This window comes from Thalia democratica, chromosome 7, assembly GCF_965202585.1.
Source record: "Thalia democratica chromosome 7, ktThaDemo2.hap1.1, whole genome shotgun sequence".
Lineage (NCBI taxonomy): Eukaryota > Metazoa > Chordata > Thaliacea > Salpida > Salpidae > Thalia > Thalia democratica.
This window is the reverse complement of record NC_139171.1, coordinates 56,422,802-56,450,701: the sequence shown is the minus strand read 5'-3', so window position 1 is coordinate 56,450,701 and position 27,900 is coordinate 56,422,802. Positions and strand designations below refer to the sequence as shown.

The following is a 27,900-nucleotide window of genomic DNA, read 5'->3' as shown; positions in this document are numbered from 1 at the left end:
TACCATGATATAATTTGCAAAATATTAGCCTATTTTAGTAGTGAAATTACTCATGCGGAACGTTAAATGCTCGATTTTTCATAATCTTAGCCTAGAAATCTTAGCCCAAACAGATCGCAATGGTTTTCAACAAGAACTATTCTCTGAAAAGAAGTTTATAAAACTGGCCCTTATTTGTAAGATTTAGTGTAAACTATGAAAACATTTTATAGAACAGAAACCTTTTGATATTAAGTGAGTTTTGTAAAAAAATTCCAATACAAATGTAGCAAGAACAAATATTTCTTGATAATATTTCTTAGAACTTCAAAAATTTACAAAAAATCCATCATTTTTTTTGTACAGCAACCTCAAATTTTAAGAAATGTTCCTTGCTTTATTTTAAACAACATTTTTAATAAAAAAAAATTATCAATACAAATAAAAAATTTATGATCAGAAAATCAAAAGGAATTTGTATTTCTTGTATATTTTTGAAAAAATATTTTAGTTGGTTTTTAAAAACTCCTTTCTTTAAAATGTTTAATAATCTTTTTAATTTGACTAAAAAATTTTAAAAAGTTATTCATAAATTGTAAAAGGTCAAATAAATTACTTTAAACACCATTTTTAGTAATGTATTTGTTTAGTTTGCTATGAGAAACCTATTGAACTTCTCAACATTGATAAATCCAAATTTACTTTAAATATAAAGAACTTTATATAGCAATTGGTAGCTTAGTTGTTAGTGTAAAAAAAACCAACTTAAAAATACATTTATTTTATTTACTTATATGACTTGAAACATTTTTTTCTTTAATGATTGATCCTGTCAACTAATAATTGAAACTAAAAATATTATGAAACTAGTCCTTAAATAGTCTTTGAAACTTACTAATCGATGTTGAATGAATTATTTAATAAACTTTGCTGTTCTATCCCATTTTTATTTTAACTTAAATGTTAATAAATATTTGTTAATATTAAATAAAAGCTTAATATTATTATGACTTCAGGTCAGCAAGTTTACTAGAAAAAAACCTGGAATTAAAAAAATTAAGACTTGAAACACCTCAAATGTTTGACAATTTTTATATTTCAGATAATGAAGTTTTGATAGATAAAAGGTATACTTAAATTGGGAAAAAAATTGCTTAAAAAAACCTGGAAGGGTTTTCTAATAAACAAGTAACCAGCCTGAGAACTTTTGATTAATTAATTTTGTTTTATTGTTTTTTTAAATTATGGTTACTAAGAATTATTTAAACTGTTATTCCAGGTGCTTCATTTTTCAATACAGTTTTGACTCTTATGAAAATGGGCCAAAAAGTTAGTTTTATTTTTTAATTAGTTCATATTTTTTATAATCTAATATTGTTCTTTAAAAATACTTAGTTTGTTTTTATCATTATTTTCAATTAGCCAAGACTTTTTTAGTATGTCAAATAAATAAATAAACTTCTATTAAAAGTTGTTACTTTATAAATTTGTAAATGATAGTTTTTCATACAAACAAACAGTGCTAAAATAGTTGGTATTTAACATATTGTATAGTAATTTATGTAACAAATCTTATTAATGGTTCATTGACTTACTATTAAATTCAACAAATCAGACTCTCCTCTTGAACGAGGATGATGAGAAGAATGTAAAGTTCTCTTCGAACAAGTCTTTCTGCTGCAGAGCTTCCGTTGGCTTCCTCATTGTCGTTCTGCTGACAAGCTCCTGCGTCTTCACCGGTCTCTACTTCGGCTTCATGTTTGCTGAAGGTTTCTTCTGATTTTGTTTTTATAATAAATTTATTGTTTGCACTGGCTATTTCAGATAAAAACAAAAAATATTAAATGGTCAAAACAAAACACCTGATCAGCAGCTTTTTGTGCAGTGGAATGTTTTTAGAACAAATTTAGCATTACTTGCTGAACGCTTAGAATAGCTTTGAATTTTTAATATTTCCTTTGATATTAGTTCTGTTTTAAATGTGATCAGTAGTTATGTAATTTTTGATCACTAACTTTTTTTCAATATGTTTTTTTTTATTTTTATCTTTATAAAACTTTATTATTACAAAAGTATTTACACTTATATAAATTAAAATGTAGTTATAAAATTAAACATATTTTTATTTAATCTTAAATTTGTAATATTTTCTAGTTTTTCTTTCTTCATTTAAACATGATAAATGTTTTAACCATGCTATGCCACTGACATTTTTATTACATTTTATTGTTGTTCAAGATATATTTCTTAGCTTCTGTATCTATTCTGACTACATTTCTTTGTCTCTCCTAGAACTTTAATAAACTTTGTAAAAATGTCTAGTTAAACTAAAATAAAACTAAAAGAAGCTATAAAGTAGAAAGTTTCATTAAAAACAAACATTTAACAGCAATATCCAACAAACTGAAATGAAATTGTTTAAAATTCAGTGGTGCTTATTAGTGTGTTGTCAGGTTTTAAAAAGTATAAATATCATAAAAGAAAGTTAGGGTAAGAAATATAAAACATTCAACTGTGTTGCTTTGCAAGATGTTCATAATTAACAAATTGTACACTACACATTTATATTCAATGTTTTTTTTAAAGTCTACAATTTTGTTTTATAATTTACAGCAATATATGTAAACTTCTTCTTTATGGATAATTTCAAAACTTATTAATAAACTGTAATTGATTTGTTTCCTATTTGCAAACAATGTTGATTAAAATAATTAAATGCTTTAAAACTCATATATTTAAAAACAAATCAATAAATATAATCAAAATAAAGTTTGTTATTTTTGTTGCAATATTGTTTTTTCAATAAGGTATAAAAAGTTATGTTTTAAATACACTATTAAAATTACAACGAAATTCTATTATTTTACAGAAAATGCTCTGGGAAAGTTTACAGTAGACAACCCAGCAGTAGATCAAAATGTTTACCAGATAGGTGTGGGCAGAAAAGATGTAACCGGACCAATTGTGCAAGTTAACATGGTTGGTTTGTTTTAATAAGAATTTTTTTTTTACACTATTTGCTGGTGTGTTAGTTTATAAATAAAAATTTTTGTTTAGTAAAAATCAAAAATATTTGATATTTTTAATATGAAAAACTGATTACAGTACACTACCGCTTAAGTACGCAAATTGAACCCGACCAAAAATTGCGTACTTAGCACGATAGTGCGTACTTTTTGACAACATAGTATAATATGAAATTTAGTTGTTTGTTTTCTTTTTTACAACTAGCCACCAAATAATTAAGCCAAATAAACAAATCTTTTTATTTTAAACAACATTTAATACATAATTCTAGTTTGCAAAATTTTATAATACATTTTAAAATGATTTATTTTATCTATAAAAAGTTTCTACAAAATTAATACATACATTTAATATAGAAAGTCAATGTCAGTCAATGATTAAAAAAAATATTAAGCTACATTTTGTTTTGTTAGAGGGAATATACCAAACTACATTGTGTTTACCAAACATTTTCAAAACATCAATGTATATACATTTGAATTAAATTATGACTTAACTATTTTGTACTTCTAGGTTTTTTTAACTTTGTCATCTAGATTTATTTATTTTATAGCATTACAGCTCAAATATCATTATTTTTTTACTTTTCTGCAACCACTACATAAGTATTTAGTTTTTTAACATTTAATAACAGGACTGTCACAATCTCAGGCCACTTAGACTACTCAGAATTACTCACCTTAGTTTAAAAGTTGTGAAAATCTCAGGCTAACTCAGCAGGTTGGCCATTCTACCTGGAAACATAAAATAATCTGGAAAAACTTGATGATTGAAAATTTAGGCAAAAAGACAGGAATTTTTTAGAAGTTCTAGTATAACATCCTTTACTTTGTCTTTCTGGATAAGTGCGTACTTAAGGCGTGATGCGTACCAAAAAAAGTGCGTACTTAAGCGGTAGTATACTGTAATTTAAACAACAAGTTAATTAATACAAATACAATTTTTAGTAAGTTTTTAAATAGGAAGCAATCATGCTTCCTAGATAATCAGAATTTTAACCATAAACTAGTTTGTGCCTAACATGTATGTAGTTTAATCCTCTTTGTGCAATCCTTTTCGGTATTTAAAATAACGATTTTATATATAAAAAATAACTGTAACTTTAGGGGACAGGTCAAATATTCACGGAGAGACACTTTTTTTACACAAAGACACTTTTGCATGAAGGGTCATTTTTGCACAAGAGTAAAAAAAGATAAAATAAAAACATTATAAAAAAGCAGGAAAAAAAAACAACCGAGGGGTAACAGTGATAGTAAGAGTAATAATTAAAAAATTCTAATAAAAATTATTGTTAAAGAAAAATAAATATTTGAAAATTCTACAAAAAATAAGTTACCAACCGAGGGTTAGGGGTTACAGTGATAGAAAAAATAAAAATTAAAAAGTTTTAATTAATAAAAAGAAAATTAATAATTTAAATTAATTAAAAACAAAAATTTGACCCGTTCAAATGTGTCTTTGTGCAAAAGTCCCTTTGTACGTATTTGACTTCTACCCATAGTTTTAGTTTATAATTTTTAGATATTAACAAAAGTTTGACTAACGCAAATACTTCAATATGAAGTTAGTTTTGTTTTTTTTGTCAGTTTTTCTTAAAAATTTACTAAAAACTTAAAACAAAAGGGAAATTAATTTTTAATTTTACAAAAAAGCTATTGAATTAAAAAAATTTAAACTTTAATATTAGAATTATATAATATAAATGATCTGGTTATAGTAGTATAATTTGTAATACTATTTTGAAAAACTACTGCATATTGCGCAACAAGATAAGTGCTGAATTTTTAAATTAACTTCCTGTGTCAGCAGGTGAATATTCTTGTGACGTAATAATCAAATTTGAGTAAAAAATATAGATAGTTTCAATCACTTACTTTAAACAATTAAACACTTGTTCATTTGGAAAGATTAGTTTAATTTTTTTATTTTTTTGTACGGGTTGTAAAACTCGCTTTTTACTTTAAACTTACTAGTGTAAATAAGTTGCTGTTATAAAGAAAAAGTATTAAATAAATAGTTTTGTTTTAAAGCAAAACATAATTAATTTAGGTTTAGTAGTTTGAAATTAATCTTTAAGTTTTATTGTTATTAGTATAGTAAATATAATATTCAGAAGAATTATGTTTTTTAAACACTTTTACAAAGTATTTTGTTGTTAAAAGTAACAAATTTTTTATTTTATTTGTTTTACCTTATGTCGTTTAATTAAATTTCTTTTTTTTTTCAATTTTAAAATTCTAGTATACTAAATGTTTAATCTTAAGACTATGTTTGAAATAGATAAATGACATTTTTTATTTATAAGAGCAAGGTATCAAAAATTAGTAGCTTCCTGTAACGATAAAAAAAACAACTATTATAATTAATGTAGTAGTTTTTTTATTAATTTGTTAATTTGTATATTTGTTTTATTAAATTATTTGATGCTCATTGTTCTTCTTTGATTTTTTTTTGTTTTTCTGATCGTAGGTGCACTTACACTAAGGAAATAATAATCAGGTGTGAAAACATATCAATACTTTATTATTTAAAAATATTTTATGAAAAGTTTTGAAGTTGAGCAATTAGATGCTTGTGAAATGTATATATTTTTTATTGTTAAATGCTGAGCTATTTATAAAGCGAAAATACATACTTTTTAGTTATTTAATTATAAAAAATAAGATGTATTCTTATTTGAAAAACTTTTTATCGTGTTCTCAGTCATTTAATGTAAATTATTTATTTAAGAATATAAAACTTCCTTATTAAGATGTAATAGTACTTTTTATACTAGATAGTTTCAACTTCTTTATATTGTGTGTATTTCAGTTGTATTTTTTTAAATTTGTCAGAGTGCTTCTTTACGACTTTAGTTTTACAGAGCTAAATATATGTTAAATAAAACACAAATAATTTCGATTTTGTTAGCAAGTGTTTCAGTGCTACTTTCTAATTCAGAAAAACATGTTAAAATAACATCAACTGTAACTAGTTTTCATTTTCTTTATTATGCATACAAAATAATTTGTATTTTATAGTATGTGAATTCTGTTTAGTTTATTTAAATAAACTTACAGTCTAATAAAAGGTTTTTAGAAACTTAAAGGTAAAAATGGCTAAAGTTGTTTTTACAAACTTAGAAGACAGTTCAAGTTTTAATTTAATAAAATAAAAATAAAATGATTTGCATTGATGGTTCTTATCATAAGATAAGGTAAAACCAAAATTTCGAGTGATACATAAATTTCTATTTTCTTAGTTTCCTGCTATTGTTTAATTTATTTTAATGATAGTTTTTTATGTTTTTATTATAAAAGACACGATAAATTTTATATGGCTATATTGTGAGCTTATGCCAGAGATTATTTTAAGGAAAAATTAAAATCAAATACAAAAAGTTTTGATTATTGAATATTAAAATTCCAATCAAATAAAATTAATGAAAAAGCACTACAATATTATTTAACAAAACTAAAACTTTGTAATGTTAATTGTTACCAAACTATGGCAAAGGTTTGCAATTATAATTTATATGAGTACTTTAAATTTTATTTAAAGTCTTATTAAAATCTAAAAAAAGTAAAAAAAACTCAATAAGTTAAAAGATAAATTTACAGGTTTTAATTATATAATCTATTTATTTTAAGGTTAAGACACCAATATTTCATAGATTTTTGTATCGAAATACGCTGTAAATCAATTTACAAATATTTAATCAAAATATTTTGTGCTTTTAAATTTTTTTTCATCATCAATCACACAAACTGATACTTATTTTTAATTTTCTTCATGTTCAACAACAGTTTTATGTTTTGTGTTTAGTAAAAGTTAACTAAGTTAACAATTAGTATAGTTTTTTAACTTTTGCACACAGATGTTGACTTTAAAAAAATACTATTTTACTTTGTAAAGTGAACCATTGTTTTTTACTTCATATTACTAACATAAATTCGATCTAAAGTTTAACAAGTTGTGATAGTGTTTCGGCAACATTTTTATCAGCATGTGAGTATTATTGTGACGTAACAAGAAAAATGTAGAAAAATTTATTTGATAACTTAAAAATATTTTTTAAACAACAAATGACTGAGTGACAACAGATCACATGGTGATTGAACTAAATAATTTTTGTACGAGTTGTGACGCTCGCATCATAGTTTGTTTGAATTTCATCAAAAAAATTTATGATGTTTTTCTATTACAAGATATCTATTTATAAAAACTTTAAAGTTCCTAAACAATCTGTTGTTTGTCTTATACAACTACTTTAATTTTTTGTCATAAAATAACAAAAAAAAGACATTTTTTTTCGCATTATGAAACCTGCGTTATTAAAAAAAAATATAGGTTTACAACCTAAAATATAATTTTTAAACAGTTTTTGTTTACTTTGTGTACTTTTATAAAGTACGTCGTTTTTATTATCTTACATTACAAATAAATGAAAGCCAGCAGTTTGTGTGAACTTTTTATCAATTTTTACCAGCATTAAGAACCACAATCATTTTTACCACAAGTTGTGAAAATATTTCATCATTTTTGTTATCAGAATGTGAAAACTTTTGTGACGTAACAAGAAAAAAAACTATAATAAGTTCGTTTATTATCTATAAAGTACTAGTTTGAAAAAATTTAAAATTTTTATTTTAGAGAAACATAGTCTGTTTTTGTACGAGTTGTAGTGCTCGCAATGAAATTTTACATGAATATGAATATTGTAACCTATCTATAATCAGAAAAGGAAAGTATATCTTTTACTGAATGCAAATATAACTTTCCTCCAATGTTCAAAAATCTGACATTAAATTGACCCATCGGCACAACAATACATTCAACTACAAGATGTTTATTTATTTGTAATGTGAGATAAAACAAACGATCGATTTTATTGAAGTACACTTATTAAACAGAAAGCTATTTAAATGTTATTGTTTGTATTTAAAAAATTAAAGAACCTAAAATAATAGTTGTCTTTTTTGTCATTAAAAATTTGTTTCATACTGTTAAATGACTGTTGAAATTATTAAATGTTATTTGTTTATAATAGAGTTTGTTTTGTTAGATGATTATTACTATTCGTAGATTTTTTTAAAACTAGGGCGCTATTTGCATCCATTTGCAGAATAAACAGCCTTTCTTAAAAATGACTCTTTCATATTTAACTAAACTAACTATTTTGTGCACTAAAAGTGTTTTAACTTTTTAGATATAAAAACACAGGAAGTAACTAATAAAACTGTAAAAATTGTGTATTTTTATAAAACACATTGCTATTTTTTACCTCACATTACAAAAATACATTCGTGCTAAAATTAATAAAGTTGTGAAAGTATCTTATCAGTGTTTATATCAGCATGTGATTATTTTTGTGACGTAACAAAAAAGTATAGTTAAATTAATTTAATCTTCAAGGTATTTGTTTCAAGCAAATTACGAAGCAATCGAGAAACAACGTAGACCAGTTATGATTTTGTACGAGTTTTAACACTCGATATATATGCTAAATAAACTTAATAAATCTTTTTTATACTCATAACGATAATATCATGTTGAAATTAAGGTTAAACACTAATAATGTAAAAAATTCTTCATTAAACGTACACCCTTCCTCCATTAGATGCACTTGTTTTTCAGAACCTCTTAAACCAATAACCTCTTAAAGGACCAAGCATTCGCAGAAGGACCGAAACATTCTCTTTTATAATTAAATATCAATTTCAGCAATATGTTCAACAGCGTATAAAATAATTTTTTAATTAAAAAATAACGACTAAAACCCTGTGTTAATGGAGGCAGATATTTTTGAAGATTTTGAAAATCTCAGAAGATCTCAGAATCAGAGCTCAAAGCTCAACTCTTTTTTTCTTCTCTCACAATTAAACTCTCTCGTTTTTCGCACAGATGGGCTACGCCAACCCGGATCAGGTGGCGTCCGGGCTGCACCAGCGCTTGTACGCCAGGAGCTTCGTTGTTGCCGACGACAAGTCACGTGTCTGCTTCGTCACGGTTGACTGCGGAATGGCCAGCCAGATAGTCAAGCTGGAGGTTGTGAAGAAATTGAAGGAAAGATATGGAAATTTGTGAGTTTTTTGTGTCTTCTAAAAACTTTATAAACTTATTTTTGATTAATCAAAGTAAGCTTGAATAACGTTATAAAGACTTTTAAGTTTTTTTGTTTGTTATTTTCATTATAAATTGTATACTTGATGTGCCCTTATTTATGTTTTTAGTTATAAAAAATAAAATTAAATTAATTCAAATATTTTTTAAGTTATTTAAGAAGCTTAAGGAAAGATACGCAGATTTGTAAGTTTTATCCTGTTTGATTTCATGATAAGTACTTATCAAACTTTTGATCTTTAAGTAATTTTTGATGTTGTAAACTATTGTTTTTGAGGTAAACAAAACATCTGTGAATTTTATGATAGTTGTTTGTAGTTTTGCTTTTTATTTTTTGGAATAAGTTGTAGTGGTTTTGCAATCAAATCTTTTTGAGCCCTATTTTGTTTTTGTTAAAAAAAAAAGTTTAAATATATAATGAGCTGAAAGATCGGTAGTTTTTAGTTAACAGGCATTTGTTTTTTATGTTTAGTTGTAATTTTAATTTTTGTAATAAAAACTGTATTTATACTCGATGTGTTCTTTTTTTAGTATTGTTGTTTTGTAATTAAAATTAAAGTACTTAAGATAATTTGAAAAATATGTATAAGTAAATCAAAATTTGATTCAAAAGTTTATTAAATAAAAATCGAAAGTGTAGTTGTGAAGATATTATTATGGTTTTTAAAAAGTGTAGAAACACCACTCCAACACTTATTTATGATTTTAAATATAAAAATTAAAATTAGATGAGTTCCAACAATTTTTCAAGTATTTTAAAACTTATAAAACTTTGAACATCCCAAGTTTATATTTCAAACCTAATTATATTTGAAAATTAAAAAAATAATAATAAATTTAGTATCAAGTGATGGACATGATGATAATTATTTTATAAATCAGAAAAGCCACGGAAGCTTAAATTCAATTCTTAATATTCAATTAAATATTTTTTCAGATACACAGAGAAGAACGTGGTGATATCGGGAACGCACAGCCACTCTGGTCCGGCCGGTTTCTTTCAAACCGTCCTGCCCATGGTCACTTCGCTGGGCTTCATCAGGGAAACCACCGATTCCTTCGTCAACGGAATATTCGCCAGCATACAGCAGGGTAGTGTTTTTATTAATTAATGTGCTTTTTAAATGGTATAAATGGTAATTAATTATATTTTATATATTATAGTTTTGTGTAAAGTTTGGTTGAAATGTTTTTCCAATGCATACAGCAAGGTATTGTTTTTTTGTTAATTTTATTTAATGTGTTTTTTAAATAGTATAAACAGTAATTTTAGATTTTTTTTTGTTAATCTGGGAATATTTGCAAGCATATAACATGTAACATATTGCGAGCATACAGCAAGGTAGTGTTTTTGTTTATTTTAAATAATGTGCTTTTTAAATAGTATAAAGCTAGTTTGAGATTTTTTTTTTGTTAATCTTGGAATATTTGCCAGCATACAGCAAGGCAATTACAAGTTTTGTCTTAAGTTTGATTGGTTGTTTTTCTAATGCATTTAACACTGAAACAAAAGGTAATTTTTAATATGTTTGTTAATCTGGGAATATTTGCAAGCATATAACATGTAACATGTTGCGAGCATACAGCAAGGTAAATTGTATTTGTTTATTTTAATTAATGTGTTTTTTAAATGGTATAAACAGTAATTTTAGATTTTTTTTGTTAATCTGGGAATGTTTGCAAGCATATAACATGTATATTAATTTCTAAGCGGAATCGAAAAAATCATTACTACTTTTAGGAGTAACAGATTAGTTCTCTTTATTTTTCAAATGTACATCAAGGTACTTACTTTAGCTGTGTATGTTGTTTTTAATGTGTTTTTAATATCTTATACAGAATAAAAAAACAAGTACACAACAAGGTTAAATACGTTTTTAAGAATATATATTGTGAAACCTACGTAAAATATAATTCATTGCTAACACTATTTTAGAAGTTATTGATAAATTTGTAACATTTTTTTCATTAAAATTATGGATCGTTTAATACTTACAATAAATGTTTTACTTATAGTATAACTACTAAAAAAAGTAATACTTTTATCAACACAGCACATTCAACAATGCAACCCGGTAAGATTTCATTCAATCAAAAAAACTATACATTGTGGAAAAAATATATTTTATAAATAAATACCTTTTCTCAAATAGACACACTTCTTTCCCCATGTTTTAAAATAAAAAGATAATTCTTCAAAAAAGACAAATTAACATAATATTGATACTTCAATCAACTTGCAGCGCACTCAAGCATGAAACCGGGCAAGATATCGTTCAGTGTTGAGAAAGTGAATGAAGGCAACATCAACCGAAGCCCGTATGCTTATGATCACGACCCATTGAATGAGAGAAACACGTAAATATTATGATACTATTATTATTGTTGTTATTTATATTATTGTTATTATAATAATTAAAATTTATAACTTTTATTATTACTATTATGATCACGACCCATTGAATGAGAGAAACACGTAAATATTATAGTTATTGTTGTTGTAATTATTATATGTATTGTTGTTATTATAATCGCTATTATTTATAACTTTTATTATTACTATTATGATCATTATTATTTATAACTTTTATTATTACTATTACGATCATTATTATTTATAACTTTTATTATTACTATTATGATCACGACCCATTGACCGAAAGAAACATGTTTGTAAATATTATGATATTGTTTTTATTATATATATTGTTATGGACATTGTTATTACTATTAGTATTATTATTTGTATTGTTGTTGTTATAATCAGTATTGTTTTTACTTATAATTTTTTAAATACTACTATAGTTACGATCACGACCCATTAAACGAAAGAAACACTTTAATTGTCTGTTAACTAGCTAATGAATTTTATCTAGAAGTATATTTTAAGTTTCGAATTAATTTGGATACCAAAAGCAATATAGTTTATTTTTAAAAATGTTAGCTAGAAATACTTGCATAACATAATATTATCACGATGCATTATATGAAAGATACACGCTTTTGTTTTTAGTTAACGAATGTAAAATAAATATATACATATTTTTAAATTAAATAATTTAAAACTTTGGTACATTATATAAATTTTATAAAAAAAAAAAGCTTGAAGCACTTAGATTTCTATGATTAGGCTTTTTTTAATAAACATAAAGTATTTTATTTAGTAGTGTTATTGATAAGAAAACATGTGCATAAGTTAAAGATTGTTTCATTAATTTGTGTAAAAGATTAACTATAATAATTACACATAATCATGACTCACTTTTTATTTGAAATTTCAAACTTAGTTTTGTGTTTAAGAAAAGAAAATAGTTTAATCATATTATATATTAAAGCAACAATTTTCAGGTACACTCACAACACTGGGCAGGAATTGTCGCTTTTGAAGTTTACTTCTACCTCAGGTTTTATAATTATGAAAAAATAAACCTTAACCTTTTTTCAACGGGTATGAAAACATTTTTTTATGTATTTGTTAGAATTGTCTTCAAAATACAAAAATAAGTAAAAGTAGTTTTTACTCTAGTAAGTTAATAACCAACAAGTCGTATGAAAACATGCTTTAAAAAAAAAGCAAGTTATAACCACAGACTAAATAAATATTTTATTTTTAAGTCAACCAATCAACTTAAATTATTCACGCAGGCGAGCCAATAGGAATGTTCAACTGGTACCCGGTGCACGGAACTTCGATGAACGAAACTAACACGCTCATCAGCAGCGACAACAAGGGAAGGGCGAACGCTTTGTTCGAAAAATCGATGAGGAAGCAGTTCGAAAACGTCACTGGCCAAGTTGGTTGTTAACAATTTATTAAAGAAACTGTTTTGTTTTTGAAAAAAGAATTTAGAATGTTAAAGTCAAACATTAAAGTTTGTTGATTTTATGGTGTTTTAAGTTTGTTAAGTTATTAAAGAGTAAGATTTTAAATTAATAAAGTTAAGTAAAGTGCGTTTTTAAGTTTTTGTTGCTAGTATAGTTTTAACGCTTTAGTAATTGGAACCTAAAATATTTATTAATCAATATAAAAATAATTTAGATCATATTTATTCATATATATAAACTCATCTGAAAGTTCTTGTTGTATATGTTAACACATAATCTTAAATTTTTAAAATTTATTACTTAAGTTTTTATTAATTATCTGACAACGCTACTATTTACAGGAACTTATGTTTTAATATTTTGAATTTATCAAAAAATATACGCATAATTTTACTCTTTTTTATTCATACATATGAATTCATCTGAAAGTTCTTAATGTTACTGTTAGTAAATAACCTTAAGGTTTTAAAATTTATTACTGAAGTTTTGATTACTTATCTAATAATATTATTTACAGGAATCATTCGTAGGAGCTTTTGCATCAGCAAATTTAGGAGACGTTTCACCAAACACTAAAGGCGCTAAGTGCATTGATACAGGTAATAAATATATTATTGACTAAATTCTTTTATCTTTTTTTATTTAATTTATTAACCTATACTCATTTTTCAAATAGGTAAAATAAGAAACACATGAGGTAAATAGGTAATAAAGTAAAATACAAAAAGTAAAAATATGTATGTAATAAAATACTTGAATTAATTTCCTTTTTTCAACAGTTGTAAACTTTTATTTTCTTACCATCATTGAATATATTTAGTTAAAAATTTTCATCACTTTTAAAGTGTTTAGATAAAAAAAATTAGTATTTGGATACTGATTAATACATCTTCATGCAGAATTATCAATTTAGCTACCAAATATTAGTATATTTTTGTTGAACAATTGTTTTTAATTCACCGTTTGCTTTATTTTTTATTTAGTATAAGAACATTTAGCAAAGTTGATTTATGCAGAACTCTGAATAAAGAACGCTTGTAGATTTATAAGTATAAAGTTTGGTTTAAAATGTTTTAAAAATAGTAATTTAACATGGTTTTATTCTAATTTAATTGTTTAAATGCTATTTTCCATGACTGTCACATATCTTTTTAAGGTATATTTAAGCACTGACGAGGTCTTTGACCGAAACTTAGTTTGTAAAATAAATTTTTGAAAGAATAAATTCATAGTTTTAACCATATTAATATAGATAATGCAACCATAGGTAAAAATTGCTTAATGTAAGAAAAAAACAAGCATTATTGTGAAAAAGAAGTATGGTTATATATATATTTATATAGGAAAAAAACCGTGTTAATCTAACGAATTTATCATAAAAGTTTCACTGACAAAACAGTGTTTTAGTCTTCCATACTGATTAATAAACTTTCACATTAACACACTTTCACACGCAGGCAAAGATTATGTGTATGCGGCTTAAACATTAATATATATTTTTTTATTTTGTGAAGTTTTATTAACCACTTACTTAACTTCTAATAGAACATAAATTAATTTTTGTTGATATTTGAATAAAAAATATTTGCAGAATTAAGTACAGCATTTGGTTTCTAGGGTGAAAATATTTTACTTTCAAACTTTGTAATTATTGCAGGCAAGGATTGCGTGTATGCGACTTCCACATGCGGGAATCCCCCCAGAGTGCAAAAGTGCATAGCGTTTGGACCAGGGAGGGACATGTTTGAATCCACGGACATCATCGCCCACAAGCAGCTGGATGCAGCGTTGAAGGCTTTCAATAAGTTTGTATTATTTGAGTATCAATTAGTTTTTTTGTTCGTATAAGTTCTTTAAATGAGTTTGTTTTGTTTTATTGCGATTTACGGTTTTGTTTCTTCTTCATATTATAATGTGTATTAGTGTATTATCGTCGTATATAAAAATTCAAAATTTAGAAATACTATATTCAACATATAATTGTATCAGCTGTCTATTATTAAATAAGTTATTACTGTAGATACATATTGTGAATATGTGTATTGATAAAAAGTACTTTCTTAAATTTGTTACTGTCGAGTTAAGTTGTTTTAAATTTCAGTTTATGAGTAGTGAACTACTGTTGGTTAGTTTATTTTTTTAATATTACTTCTTTTTTTTCTTCTTTGTTTTGTTGGTATTTCATCAATCAATCGCTTCAACAAACTTTTTTGCGCAAACTTTAATATTTTTTCAGCGCCATAACGCAAGTAAATGTTACAATTTGTTTCGTGCTCTTTAAACTCTTTAGAAAAACAATGAATTACTCTTGTTATAAAATTTTAATAAACCAATAGCAATAAAGTATTAGTTCTATATTCTCTTATACTAACATTCAGCGCGAAAACTCAAGTAAATGGTTCGATTGGTTTCGTGCACCAATACGTAGACATGTCGAAACAACCAGTACAATTGGAAGATGGTGCCAATATAACCACTTGCAAACCTGGTATGGGATACAGGTATTTGTTGTTATGTAAAATAAGAGGATTTTTTATAAAGTTTTTTTTAACAGCTGTTTTTGTTTTTGAGTTCTTAGTTAGAAATTAACTTTTTATATTCATGTACTGTACACAAGTTTTTATTGCACATCAGATGTTACACATTATTATATAAAGTTCTTACACTTTATAAGTGTCCATTTTACCAGTTTTGCGGCGGGAACGACCGACGGACCGGGGGCTTTCGACTTCACGCAAGCGATGACGCGCGGAAAGATCACGTGGGACCTGGTGCGTGATGACGTCATAGTGCCGGTCGTGTGCAAGGAGAAACCGCCCCAGTCGTATTACGACTGCCACCACCCCAAACCCGTGCTACTTCCTACCGGATGTTTGTTTAAATAACAAACATTGTCTTTTTATTAATTTATCTGATTACATATAAATAAATAAGCAATATTTAAGTAAAATAATTTTATGAAATTTTGTTAAAAGTTGTTACAAACTCTATGTATCCTCCGTGTGTATTTGTTTATTACTGATAGTTTTTATGTAGTTTTATTTAGATTTAATTTAAGTACTATAATGTATGAGAACTATTAAATTTAAAACTAAAGTCGCTGTGGAAACTATAAAAATAGTTTGAATTTTTGCAAATTATTTTGTAATGCTCAGAAATAACAATTAATTATTAATATTTTTTACTAAAACAAACAGATATGGACAAAATATTAACTAAAAATAAGGTTTTAAACCATATTTATTAATTTTTAATTAACAAATGCTAACAGACATGGACAAACCGTACGCATGGCACCCCCACATAATAGACGTGCAAATACTGAAGCTTGGTCAGGTGTTCATGGTAGCCATACCTGGCGAGTTCACCACCATGTCGGGTAGGAGAATGAAGGAGGCTGTTAAGAAGGTCGCAGTCCAGAACGGTGTCAAGAACCCGCAGGTTTGTCTGAACGTGATGTGCTGGGGTGTATGTATTGTTTTTTTTTTCTATGGTCTTTTGTACTTTTTAAAACTCTTAAAACATTGTTAAGAGTCCACAGGCATTGTAATAGTATAATAAATAGTGTATTTTGCATATGTAATTACGTTAATAAAGTTTTACTTATTGTTTTTTAGGTTTGTTGTTTGAAGAAAGAAGATATGTTTAAAGGGTGTTAAGAATCCGTTTGTTGTGTTTTTGTGTTTGAGCTATTTTGGCAAAATATTTTATTTTAAAAACAATAACATTTTTTTCGGGAATTTGTTTGTTTGAATTTTTTGATTTAGTTTTGATGTTTTTCTGTGTATTTTAATTTTAAACTGATGTTTAAGTGAAAAAAATTGTTTTACTTTTTTTTGAACTTAACACATTTTTACATGTTTTTTTATTCAGTTTTAACTCTTCTTGTATCATTTATATCTGTTATTTATGTTCATATTATTTAAATTAGTTTTGATACTATTGAAAATTAAGCAGAAGTGCAAGTAAACTTAAATCATACTATTTCTAAAAATATGCAGTAACCCATCTTTAACAGAATAACTTGAGTTGTAAGTTTCAAAATCACTCTTTATTATTTACAAAACAATAGAGATTAGTTGTTACAAACAACTTGTTATTGTCTGTATAGAATGACCGAGTACAGTATGTCGTACAGAACAATAAGGAAGTATTGAAATAACACTATTTTTTACTACAAGTTTTTATTTAAAAAATATGCTTTATATGCAGTATACTTAAAGCTTGTTAGCAAACAAAACTTTCTTGCAGATAGTTTAGGTTAATGTTTTGGTAAAAAAAAATTATGTATTGTGAAAGATTTTAAATTAAAAACTAATAATTTAACAAAATGTGTTTTATACAAGTATACAAAAAAATTTACTTGTATTTTTTCAATTAGTAGCTTTTTTTACCTGTATTCTTCAAACTCTCTAAACAAACTTTTGTAATAACAATCTAATGTTATTAAAATGAATTATAATTAATACCACTTGATAGACAATTTGATTTTTTAGGTTTATACTAAAATACTGACATATAACAAGTAAGCTTATTTCTTTTAACTATAATTTTTTGCGTAGTCTTATATTGTTTGTTAATCTTTAGACATTAACGAATCAAATCTATCAAGAAAAACATGTTTTTATTTTGTATATATATATAATTGTAGTATTTTTGAAAGTTCGCACAGAAACTTCCTCAAAATACTTTATTAGAATTGTGTTCTATTCGTTTTTATAGATCCTTGAAACAGTGTTCTAACAAATTCAACTAAATTTTGAGTTTTAACAAAATAAAAGTTTATTCTATTGTGAACAACATTCAATAGCATGAAAAGCATTGACTTTAACTAATACTGTATAATTATCCTTGCTAGGCAGTACTAAAAGGATTATTAAATGTATACTATATAAACAATTAACAATAGTTAACAACGTAGTACTCATTGGATTATCAAATGTGTATACCAAATATACAATTAATGTTGTTCATGAAGCTATGCAAATTTTTAATTTAAATTAAATCCATTTCAAATTTTATTCATCACTTCTAGGTAGTACTCAGTGGATTATCAAACGTGTACACTCACTACATAACAACGCCGAGAAGTATGGGGCGCATTTTTATCATTTATTGACAATAAAATTTATAATAATATTCAGGTGGTCCTCTCAGGCCTCAGTAACGTGTACACCCACTACATAACAACGCCCGAGGAGTATGGGGCGCAGAGGTACGAGGGGGGAAGTACCATATTCGGGCCCCACACGTTCACCGCCTACCTGCAGAAATTCACGCAACTCACAAGCAGCTTGTTGAAGGGTGTGAAGGGTTGGTTTTGTAAATGTTTATTTAATTGGTTTAATTAAAAATCGTTTTAAACAATTAATCATACCAACACGTTTAATCATATTTATCAAGCTTAACTGTATTAATACATTTTTTAAAGTTTAGTTTAGTTTTTATTTAGCCAATTGTTTCAAGGTAGGTGATTGCAATTGCATTTTCTATAAAGTTATAATCTAAACATTAAAGCACAACACGTTTGAATACCTATAAAAGTTTTTATTACGCTAACATTGTTACTTCTCCATTATAAAAAAGATTAAGATGTATTTCAAAAATGTGTATGTAAAGCTGAGTTAAAAAATTAAAAACAGCTTTTGAGAAGTACTTTACAAAATTTACTAATTCGTTGTAGGCATCTCATATGAGTTGAAATGAGTCGAGCTTAGTTTTGAAAAGTATTATGATAGTTTTAAACGAAAATCATTTAATTTTATTTTTAAAATACTTTTATTCAGTGGTAAATTTACAGTAAGCATATCTTAAATCAGTCGTAATGATCTGTGTTTCAAAAAACTATGTTACTTTTAAACTGAACAACATTATAACATAGTACTAACAATACATACTTTTTTATATTTAATATTTTACTGAAACGTTTTAATTCAGTCGAAAGTGGTCCGCCACTTGACAGTATATTGTCTGAGCAAATACAAAAAAAATGTAAATTGTAAGTATACCTTATATGAATTGTAATTAGTTTAGCTGAGCAACGTCTCACATTTTAATTCATTTACTTGTATTTAATTTTAACTCTTCAGTCGAAAGCGGTCCGCAACCTGACAACATTTTGTCCGAGCAAATCCAGCTGATCCCACCACCGCTAGCTGACGCTGTTCCCGACGGTAAGAAGTTTGGTGACGTCATAACCGATGTCAACACGTCATACAAGCCGGGCGAGACGGTCACGGTGAAGTTCTACGGGGCCAACCCCAGGCATAACTTGAAGGTTGGTTTTAGTTTGAGTGATTTGAGAGTTAGAGTCTTAATTTTGACTGTATTCTAATTTAATTTCATTTTCTTAAAGCATTGCTTAACATTTGGTTGGGCTTTGAATAAAGAAAATGTTTTGAAAAATGTTATGTAACCTAAAATGTTTAAATTACATATTTTTCTGAAGTAAGTTGTACTTAATTTTGATATTATTCATAGGAGAAACTAAACGTAAACAAAAAAGATACAAAAAAGTAACTCACCTAATATAAAAATGTAAAGTTTGTATGTAAAAATTAGTTTTATATTAGAAAAGTTAGGCGAAATATTAGAATGTAAGAAAAAAATAAGCAGGTTTATATACAAGAAAGTAGTTTAGTTGTTTAATCTATAGCAAGGTATTATTTTTTTCTATAACATTTAATCTCAAAATTACTCATCTAATACACTGAGCTTTTAATAATACAAACTAAAAAAAATCCCAACTTTAAACAAGATATGAATTACCATTTTATATGATAAAAGTTGGACGGAACATACCTGAAAGTTCAGTACCTCCTCAACAACCAGACGTGGGTCGACGTTTACCATGACAACGACTGGACCACCAAGTTCAAGTGGGAGGAGAGGGTTGAGTTCGGAGGGGAAAGCACCGGAGTTAAGAAGAACAAGCTGATGAGTTTGTTCGAGTACGTTGCCATGACGACGGGGCGCAAGTTTGACGTCATGGGGGCGGTGGAGGGCAACATGGATCTGGGGGAGCACGGGAAACCCGATGAGGTGTTCTACAAACATCTGAACAATTCCAAAACATACCTTGAATCTAACAAGTGAGTTTTGTTGTTATATTTGTAAAATTTTGTTTATATGTTGATTTGAATTTTTGAGGATAATATTTTTAATTTAAGATGTTAATTGTGATGATTGTCAATAAATTTTATAAGCATCTTGACAATTCCAAAACATACCTCGAATCTAACAAGTGAGTTTCGTTGGTATTGTGTTTGTAAAATTTTGATTGTATATTGATTTGAATTTTTGATGAATAATATTTTAAATTTAAGATGTTAATTGTGATGATTGTCAATAAATTTTATAAGAATTTTAACAATTGTAAAACCTTGAGTCGAATTAGTGAGTTTTGTCGGTAGTTAAGTTTAAATTTTTTTCACTAACATTTTGATTAACAAAAAACTCTTAAGATATTTTTCTAAGCTAGTTTTATTAAGAATTCTAAAAAATACTATGAATCAAATAAGTGTGTTTTGTTTGAAAAAAATTCAATTTTTAAAGGTGATACTTTCAGTTGTTAAAAAAAACTCTTAAAGTATTTTTAATTCTGAATTATTTTTAAATTTGCCTTAATAAGAATATAATAAGTGAGCTTTGTTGGTGGAGAAAAGTTGTTAAAAAAAGTCTTTATTTAAAATTTAGTTTTGAGTTAACATAGTTATCTCATCATATTGATAAGGTACTTTCAATCAAAACCGTGGTCAGTAATTAGAACAATTACTCATAAAGTAACTGGAATAAAATCACCAAAAATAATTGACATGCCTAAAAGACGGTGTGAGAAGCTTGAATATTATGACATTGTAAATTTTCAATAGATGTAATAAGTGAACTATAGGTTTATTTAAAACAAAACTGTTGCAATAGATCCTTCCTACTAGAGTGTTGCAATTTATTTCCGCATTTGAATTGAATTGATAAAACTTTATTTCAAAAATACTTATATGTGATATATTAGATTACCAATAAATTTTTTGATATCAAATAAGTCTGTTTTTAAAAAACACAAAATGATACAAAAATCCTAAAATATAAAAACATTTTGCAATGCATGATAAGCTTTAGTATTTTTACAGCTGAAATTAAAGTAAATATTTAATTATTCCTTAAAACTTTTAATCTTTCAGAAATTTTTCAGATAATGTTTCTACTTTATTATGAATATGATAAAATTACATTTTTTCAGGCACAGCCTTAAATCTGAACCCGGATCGACATCGGAGAGTCACGTGACGATAGAATGGGGGATTCCCTCAGACGAGAAGGCGGGAAAGTACCGGATCGTGTACCAGGGTGACAAACTTGATCCCGAGTGGAAGAATGTCACCTCGTTCACTGGCATCAGTAGGGTTTTCGAAGTTACTAAACAATAAATAATAGTAACTGGTAATTGATTATTCTGCTTATAATATAACGACTAAAAATATTTTTAAGTTTTTACAAATGTTAATTATTGTTTAAAAAAAAAATAAAATTAAAAAACTTATACTAAAAACGGAATATTTCTATGAAAATACTAATTATAATTAATAAGATATCTAATTATAGTTTTAAAAATATATATTGCTTGTAGTATGTATGACTTTTTAAGCTTACTTTTTAAAACATCTTGTGCTTATAATTTTTCTTATGATATATAATAAATAGTTAATAATTAAAATTATGTTTAATAGTTCAAAGATTATTTAGCTTTTAATGTGTGTTACTAAACTGTTGTTAAAGTTTTTGGTTATTTCAAACTACGAATATTGTAATTATTTACTTATACTCTTAACATTTCAGCAATAGTTGTGCAGTTTTTTTGTTGAAATTTATTTGTTCAAATTTTTACTAAAATTTATTAACTGTAAAAAAATATGCAAGACCGACATCAGATTTTGTTCTAGTAAATAAAATTTTGCTCTACAGAGTGCAATACTAACGCTAAAAGAGCTAATATTTTTTTTGCAAAGTGTTTTTGTGCAATCATAATCAAATTTGTTTACATTAGTGATATTTTTGTTTGCCTTATTAATATTTTATTTGTTTATATTGACACGTTTAATAAACCTCTGATTAGTTTTGTGTTGATTTATTTAATAGTTTTTTTAACTTTTAAAATTTACTGATTTTGAATAAAGAATAATCCTTTTTTTAATTTTTATAAAACCCAACTTACCAAACTACGTTCTAAAACTATAGTAACTTTTCACAAACATTTAAAATAAAATTGCTTTTACTAACTTTGTATTATGAATTAAACGTTTATTGTTAGTCTAGTTTACATAAACAAATAGATTGAATTATTTTTTAAAGAAGCCTGTATATCTTTTAGAGCGTTTTTTAGCCAACCGAAACAAATTAGTTTGTAATTTGATCCATTTTAAGAATTTTTTAAAAATCTTTAGATTATTCTTATTCCATAGAGCTGTATAAATTATTTACTTCGGTTATTAAACTTTATTCATGACTTTATTTAACTTAATATATTCTCAATAAGTATTAGATGATATATCAACGTATTTAAGTTTCTTATTAGTTTTTGTTAAATATTAATATTCAATCTGCAAAAAAAAAGTTTATGCACAAAAATTATGCACTAATGCTTTTGATATATAGTAGTTTTTAGACATGTACGTTTTACGAAACAATAATTTAAAACACTTATAAACAAATAAGCCCCGATAATTTTATTTAAGTAATTTTAAATAACTCTTATTTCATCTAAATATCACATAAAAGCTAAACTGTATTTTAATTTTATGAGACTTAAGCAAAGTCAAAATAAGCTTTTAATGTAATAGCTGAAAGCTGTCTAGTTTAAATAACAATTTTTTAGCACTAGTAACGAATATAACTGTTTTATTACATTTAAAAAGCTATCAGCAGAATATACTTGAGTATCTAAAATTTAAAACGAGCAACTATAAACACTAACGAAGTTTTATATCAAACTTCGCTACTAAAACTGTATATTAGTTTTGAATAGATTAAAACATTCTAGTTGGTTTTTCTGGCTATTTTTCACCTCTACAGGATTGTATAAATGAAACATTTTTCATTGCATTGTATTTTGGCAAGCTTCCACTATTTTTTCCATACAAACTTATTCAAGGTTGTAACTACAGTGAAATTTTCTTCACTTTTTATTGTCACGCATATTGCTCAAAATAATAAATAGGGTGGTGCTAATTATTTTGAATAGACCGGTCACAACCTTTGTGTGGTGTACGACTCGATAACCGAAAGGTTCTTAGAACAAATGTTTTGAGCGCTTTATTTTATCGTTCAATAAAATTAGTATTTTTAGTTGGTTGAACTTGTGATGAGAATAATTTGAAATTCAAACGTTATTTTAATTTTTTGACTTTCATTCCGAAAGTTATACTTGCTATAAAACTTGTTTTGAACAAAAAAAGTCATTAAAAGCTTTGTCAAAATTGAATCAAAATAATGTCCTAGTTTTTATTAAAACCTAAATAGATAAAAATTAAATGTTTATCTATTTAGTTAATAAATGTTAATTTATTAAATGCTAAGATTACTACCCAAATATGATAATCAAAAACGTTATTATCAAACCTTTTATGCCTTTACGTACAAAAAACTTTTATGCGAGAATTTAATGTTTTAGGAATAAGAAAATAATAATTTTTTTAACAACTTATGATACCTTCCTAAGATAATTTAAACATGATTTACTACAAAAATTAATAAGTTTTAAAATTTTACTTACTTAAATCTTTTAAAAACTAGCTAGTTGGTAGTATTGTATAATTATTTTACACTTTATGTAAAAATATCACTGAAATTAAAGTAAGTCTTATATAAAACAAACTTAACTATTTTCCATTAAAAGTTGTAGGTAATGAGCTGTTTATATAGAAAAAAAACTAAGTATCCTTTATATTTAGTTTAGCTAAAAAGTTTGTATTATTTTTTTTTTTTTTTTTAAAAAATAACCGTTAAAAAAAACTTGTTTATAAAATTTTAATAGTGTTAAGTTTATAATATAAACTTTGATATAATCTAATATAAAATATTATTTTAAAAAAATACTTAATTCAGCACCGTTTTTATTGTCAGATGTTTTTATTGTCAGCTAAATTTATTAAGGCTAGTTATTATACAAAGAGTTCTTTAATTCTTATCATTAAGAGAAGTAAAAAATAAAAAAACGTAAAGTTTTAAGACTAATTTGACACAGATTTTTTTTTAACAGTGAGTAAAAACTCAAGTTATTTTATTACTACTAATTAGCTGTTAAACAGAACTACTTCAAATTCAAATAAATTATACTGTAAAAACTTCACTATGTTGACTTTTTAGTAATTTATTGTGTTAAGGATTTCAATAGAATTTTATACTATTTGTGTCAAGTCTTATACTTTACACCTTTTTAAGTAAATAAAAGTGGTTAAACAAAAAGTTTTACCCGTTTTTTATCATTGACGTCTTTAAAACTATCCAATTTAGATCAATAAATAACGTTTAAAATTTTCAATCATTTTTTATCCTTAGATTAGAATGATTAAAAATGCAAATCATTATTTTTAACCAATGTCAAACTAGTACTTGGTTAAAATATTAACAAGCTGTTATATAATGTTATACGAACATTTTAAAATAAATTAAAAGTCTAAAGGATATGGCTGTTATACTTTTTTTTAGTTTTTTAATTACTCCTTACACTACCTTAAAATAACTACCTGGGTAAAAGCAAGCAACTCAAAACATTTCAATTATTATTAAGTGTTTATAATTATCAACATGTTTAATCAACTTTAATATGTTTTGATACAATAGCATAAACAATGATAAATTAAATAGATAAAACTTTTTTCTTCTAAATAAAACTGAATTGATTTACTAAAAATATATAACAGAATGCATTTCATTTTGTTTAAATTTATTTAAGTACTTTCAAATAGGACTCGTCAGAAATTGTTTCCTACTGGATTGCAATGAATACAAATTGAAATAAAATTGTACTGCAGTTTAAAGTTTTAAGATATAAAATGACGTAATAAAATGTTTAAAATTAAATAAGTTCTAATGCTAAACAAATTTGGTATACTAATAAAACTCGGTAGAATTAAAACAATCTAAATAAAGAAGCGATAAAAATTTTAAATTAAAACTATGCTTAAAAATAAAGTTTAAGAAGAAACTAATTACTTTAAAATTACTAATATAAGGATTTAAAAAGTCTAGTTTGGTAAATGAACTTTTTCTGCTTACATAAACTGGGCCTTAAAGATTGAATACATAAGGATAAGGCTTCCAGAATATGCAATTAAAAAGAGTTCTCCGCTCTCACTAAGACTGAAAAATTGTTCTTTTTATAATTTTTAACACACTCAGGATTGTCCAACAAATGTTGCCCAATCGCCGAGAAGTATTTTTTAGTTAGTTTCTCAGAACGGCCATCAAACCACTTTTTCAAGACTTTCGGAACATGTTGATCGATTCTTACATGGAACCTTTGAGATGTTTTTCCCACGTAGTCACTACCACTTTTTCCCACGTAGTAAATTTATAGATGATGTTACTTTTTTCATGGGTAGGAGAAACATCTTTGTAAATTCCATTTAGAGGTCGATCAGTATACAAAACTGTTTTTAAATGAACAGAGCTGAAAACTTGGCTTATTTCCTCTGAAATTTTCTTAGAAAACCTCTCAGAAATATTTCCAAGGTAAGGAAGTTTTAAGTATACTGGACACTTCTGAGGGCCAATCATTTTTAAAGCTGTTGAACTTCTAGCTCTTGTTATAACTTTCGAAACTAAGTTACCTGGATAACCAAGCGAAAGGAAAGTGTAATTTTATTTCAATTTGTATTCATTGCAATCCAGTAGGAAACAATTTCTGACGAGTCCTATTTGAAAGTACTTAAATAAATTTAAACAAAATGAAATGCATTCTGTTATATATTTTTAGTAAGTTATGCACCGGAAAAAAGCTGTTCAAATATTTAAAAGTCCGGTATTCAAAGGAGCATCTTAATGAATTGATTTAATACAACTGTTCTATCAAGATATTTTTTCTATAAAAAAATTAAAATAAAAAAAACAATGTATTGAGTTCCTTCTAATAATTTATTAAAATTAAATGCTATTTACTTTCAAAGTAGAAATTAAATTAGTTGAATCAATTAATATTGAATTTAACACATCTTGTATAGAAATTTAATAAATATCAGCTTAATATGTTATTCTAACTTGCATTTAGTACTTCTTAATATCAGCAACAACAATCAAGTAGTTATAAATTTTACAGTATCACTAGAATACATACTAAAATTTAAGTACAAAAAAGTCCTAAGAAAAAAACAACAACAATAACATAAAACGAAACAACTGGTTGTTGTATAAGTTTAATCTATCTAAACTTTAAGGTTTTAATTCCAAAAATAGATAGTTTTACTTCTTTTTATACAATTTTTGAATAAAAATACGAAAATTTCACTTACAGTGTTTTTTAGTAGTTATAGTTTATTGAACGACAAAAAAAACACTCAAAGTGTTTGGTCCTAGGACCTAGGACCTAGTGCAAAAGGAACCTTTCAGTTATCGAGTAGCACATCAAGGATACCTTTTAACGTCTTGTCCAGGACTTGTAGTAATCTGAAATTAATGAGCTTATTTGCTGTTATTTAAGTTTAAAAGTATCTTTTTTAGTTTTTAAATATTTATTTTTGGACAATCGAATTAAAAATAAGCCCTTAGTTTATTCTATCATTTCATCTGCTGTACACATTTTTTTTTAAACAGCATAATAACAACATTATTTACCTATTTTTGATATATACACAGCCATTAATAATACTAAAACAATAGATAAAAATATTTATTGAAAATAAATCTAAAAAGATGTGTATTCTAAAATTGCACAGTTTTTTTCTTAAATTAGTTGTATCGTTTATCAATCTCATATACAAAAACAATTTATTGAATACAATTATTATTATTGTCTTTTCAGCTTAAAGCGAAAAATTACCTAAAAAAATGACAAGTTATCTCTATCTTTAAAAATACTTGACTATCTGTAATAGCCACAAAACTTTAGTGAGTTAAATAAATGTAGTTTTTTTTTTTTTATGGTATAAGGTTTTTATGTAATGTTAAGTTGATGTGCTTTATTCTTTAAGAAATTTATGAACTGTTAGCTCTTTTAACTTTGTTAAGTAATTTTACTTTAAAGAGACTTAATTAATTTAGAAATGTGCCAGCAGTATGTGATATTACTTTATAGAGAAGTAGTATCAGTAGATTAATTTTATTTGTTAGTTTAAATTTAACCATACTTACATACAACAAATTTTACATAATTTTTAAATAAATATGATTTTTACTACGAATAATGATAAAAAAGATAAAGAAAGTGTGTTTATATTTTGATTTGATACTGTTTTGCTTTAACAAACCTTCTTTTCTAATTCTCTAGTTCAGCTATCTAGCTAATTTCAGTTTATCTGCAACTTGAGTAAAATGGATGAGAACAAATCACCTGGGAACAGTTCATTAAGAAAGAGCAGCCGCAAATGTAAAAGTTATTCAGCTACTTATCAGTGCGAGTTTCCCGCTAAATGCAAATTCAAGCAAGGGGACGAAGTGTTTGTGGGTTCGGGAGAAACGACCAAAATGGGCTTGATCACCGCCTACCAGGACTGCCAACCGCCCAAGTACACTGTAAGCCTGTGCTCGGAAGATGACACGGAAGATAGCAGAGCGTACAATGAACGGCTTATAGCCAAGGTCGGTGACTTCAAGCTTGGAGAAGATGTTTTTGCTGAGTATAAGAAACGTATCAGCTGCGGGACGATTTCGGGCATCCGTAAGTACGAAGACGGGTTACGCTATTTGGTCAGCTTCTACCCGTACCCCAGTTCAGACAAGAGGCATTTTGACGAATGCGATCTCAAAAAGGTG

The 27,900-nt window shown here is 25.9% G+C and overlaps 1 protein-coding gene across 1 annotated transcript; it reads left to right on the top strand.

Annotated features, from left to right (window-relative positions):
• The first annotated feature begins 149 nt into the window (after positions 1 to 149).
• Positions 150 to 21,981, top strand: LOC145841075 (putative neutral ceramidase C). The gene is made up of 18 exons (XM_082948443.1): positions 150 to 234; positions 1,259 to 1,308; positions 1,595 to 1,748; positions 2,849 to 2,958; positions 8,893 to 9,071; positions 10,049 to 10,203; positions 11,355 to 11,469; positions 12,460 to 12,515; positions 12,757 to 12,905; positions 13,454 to 13,535; positions 14,594 to 14,741; positions 15,315 to 15,437; positions 15,626 to 15,807; positions 16,208 to 16,377; positions 18,081 to 18,249; positions 19,026 to 19,213; positions 19,723 to 20,027; positions 21,176 to 21,981. Exons 2-18 carry the CDS (start codon positions 1,291 to 1,293, stop codon positions 21,360 to 21,362), a joined length of 2,490 nt encoding a protein of 829 aa, XP_082804569.1. The 5' UTR covers positions 150 to 234; positions 1,259 to 1,290; the 3' UTR covers positions 21,363 to 21,981.
• The last annotated feature ends 5,919 nt before the right edge of the window (positions 21,982 to 27,900 follow it).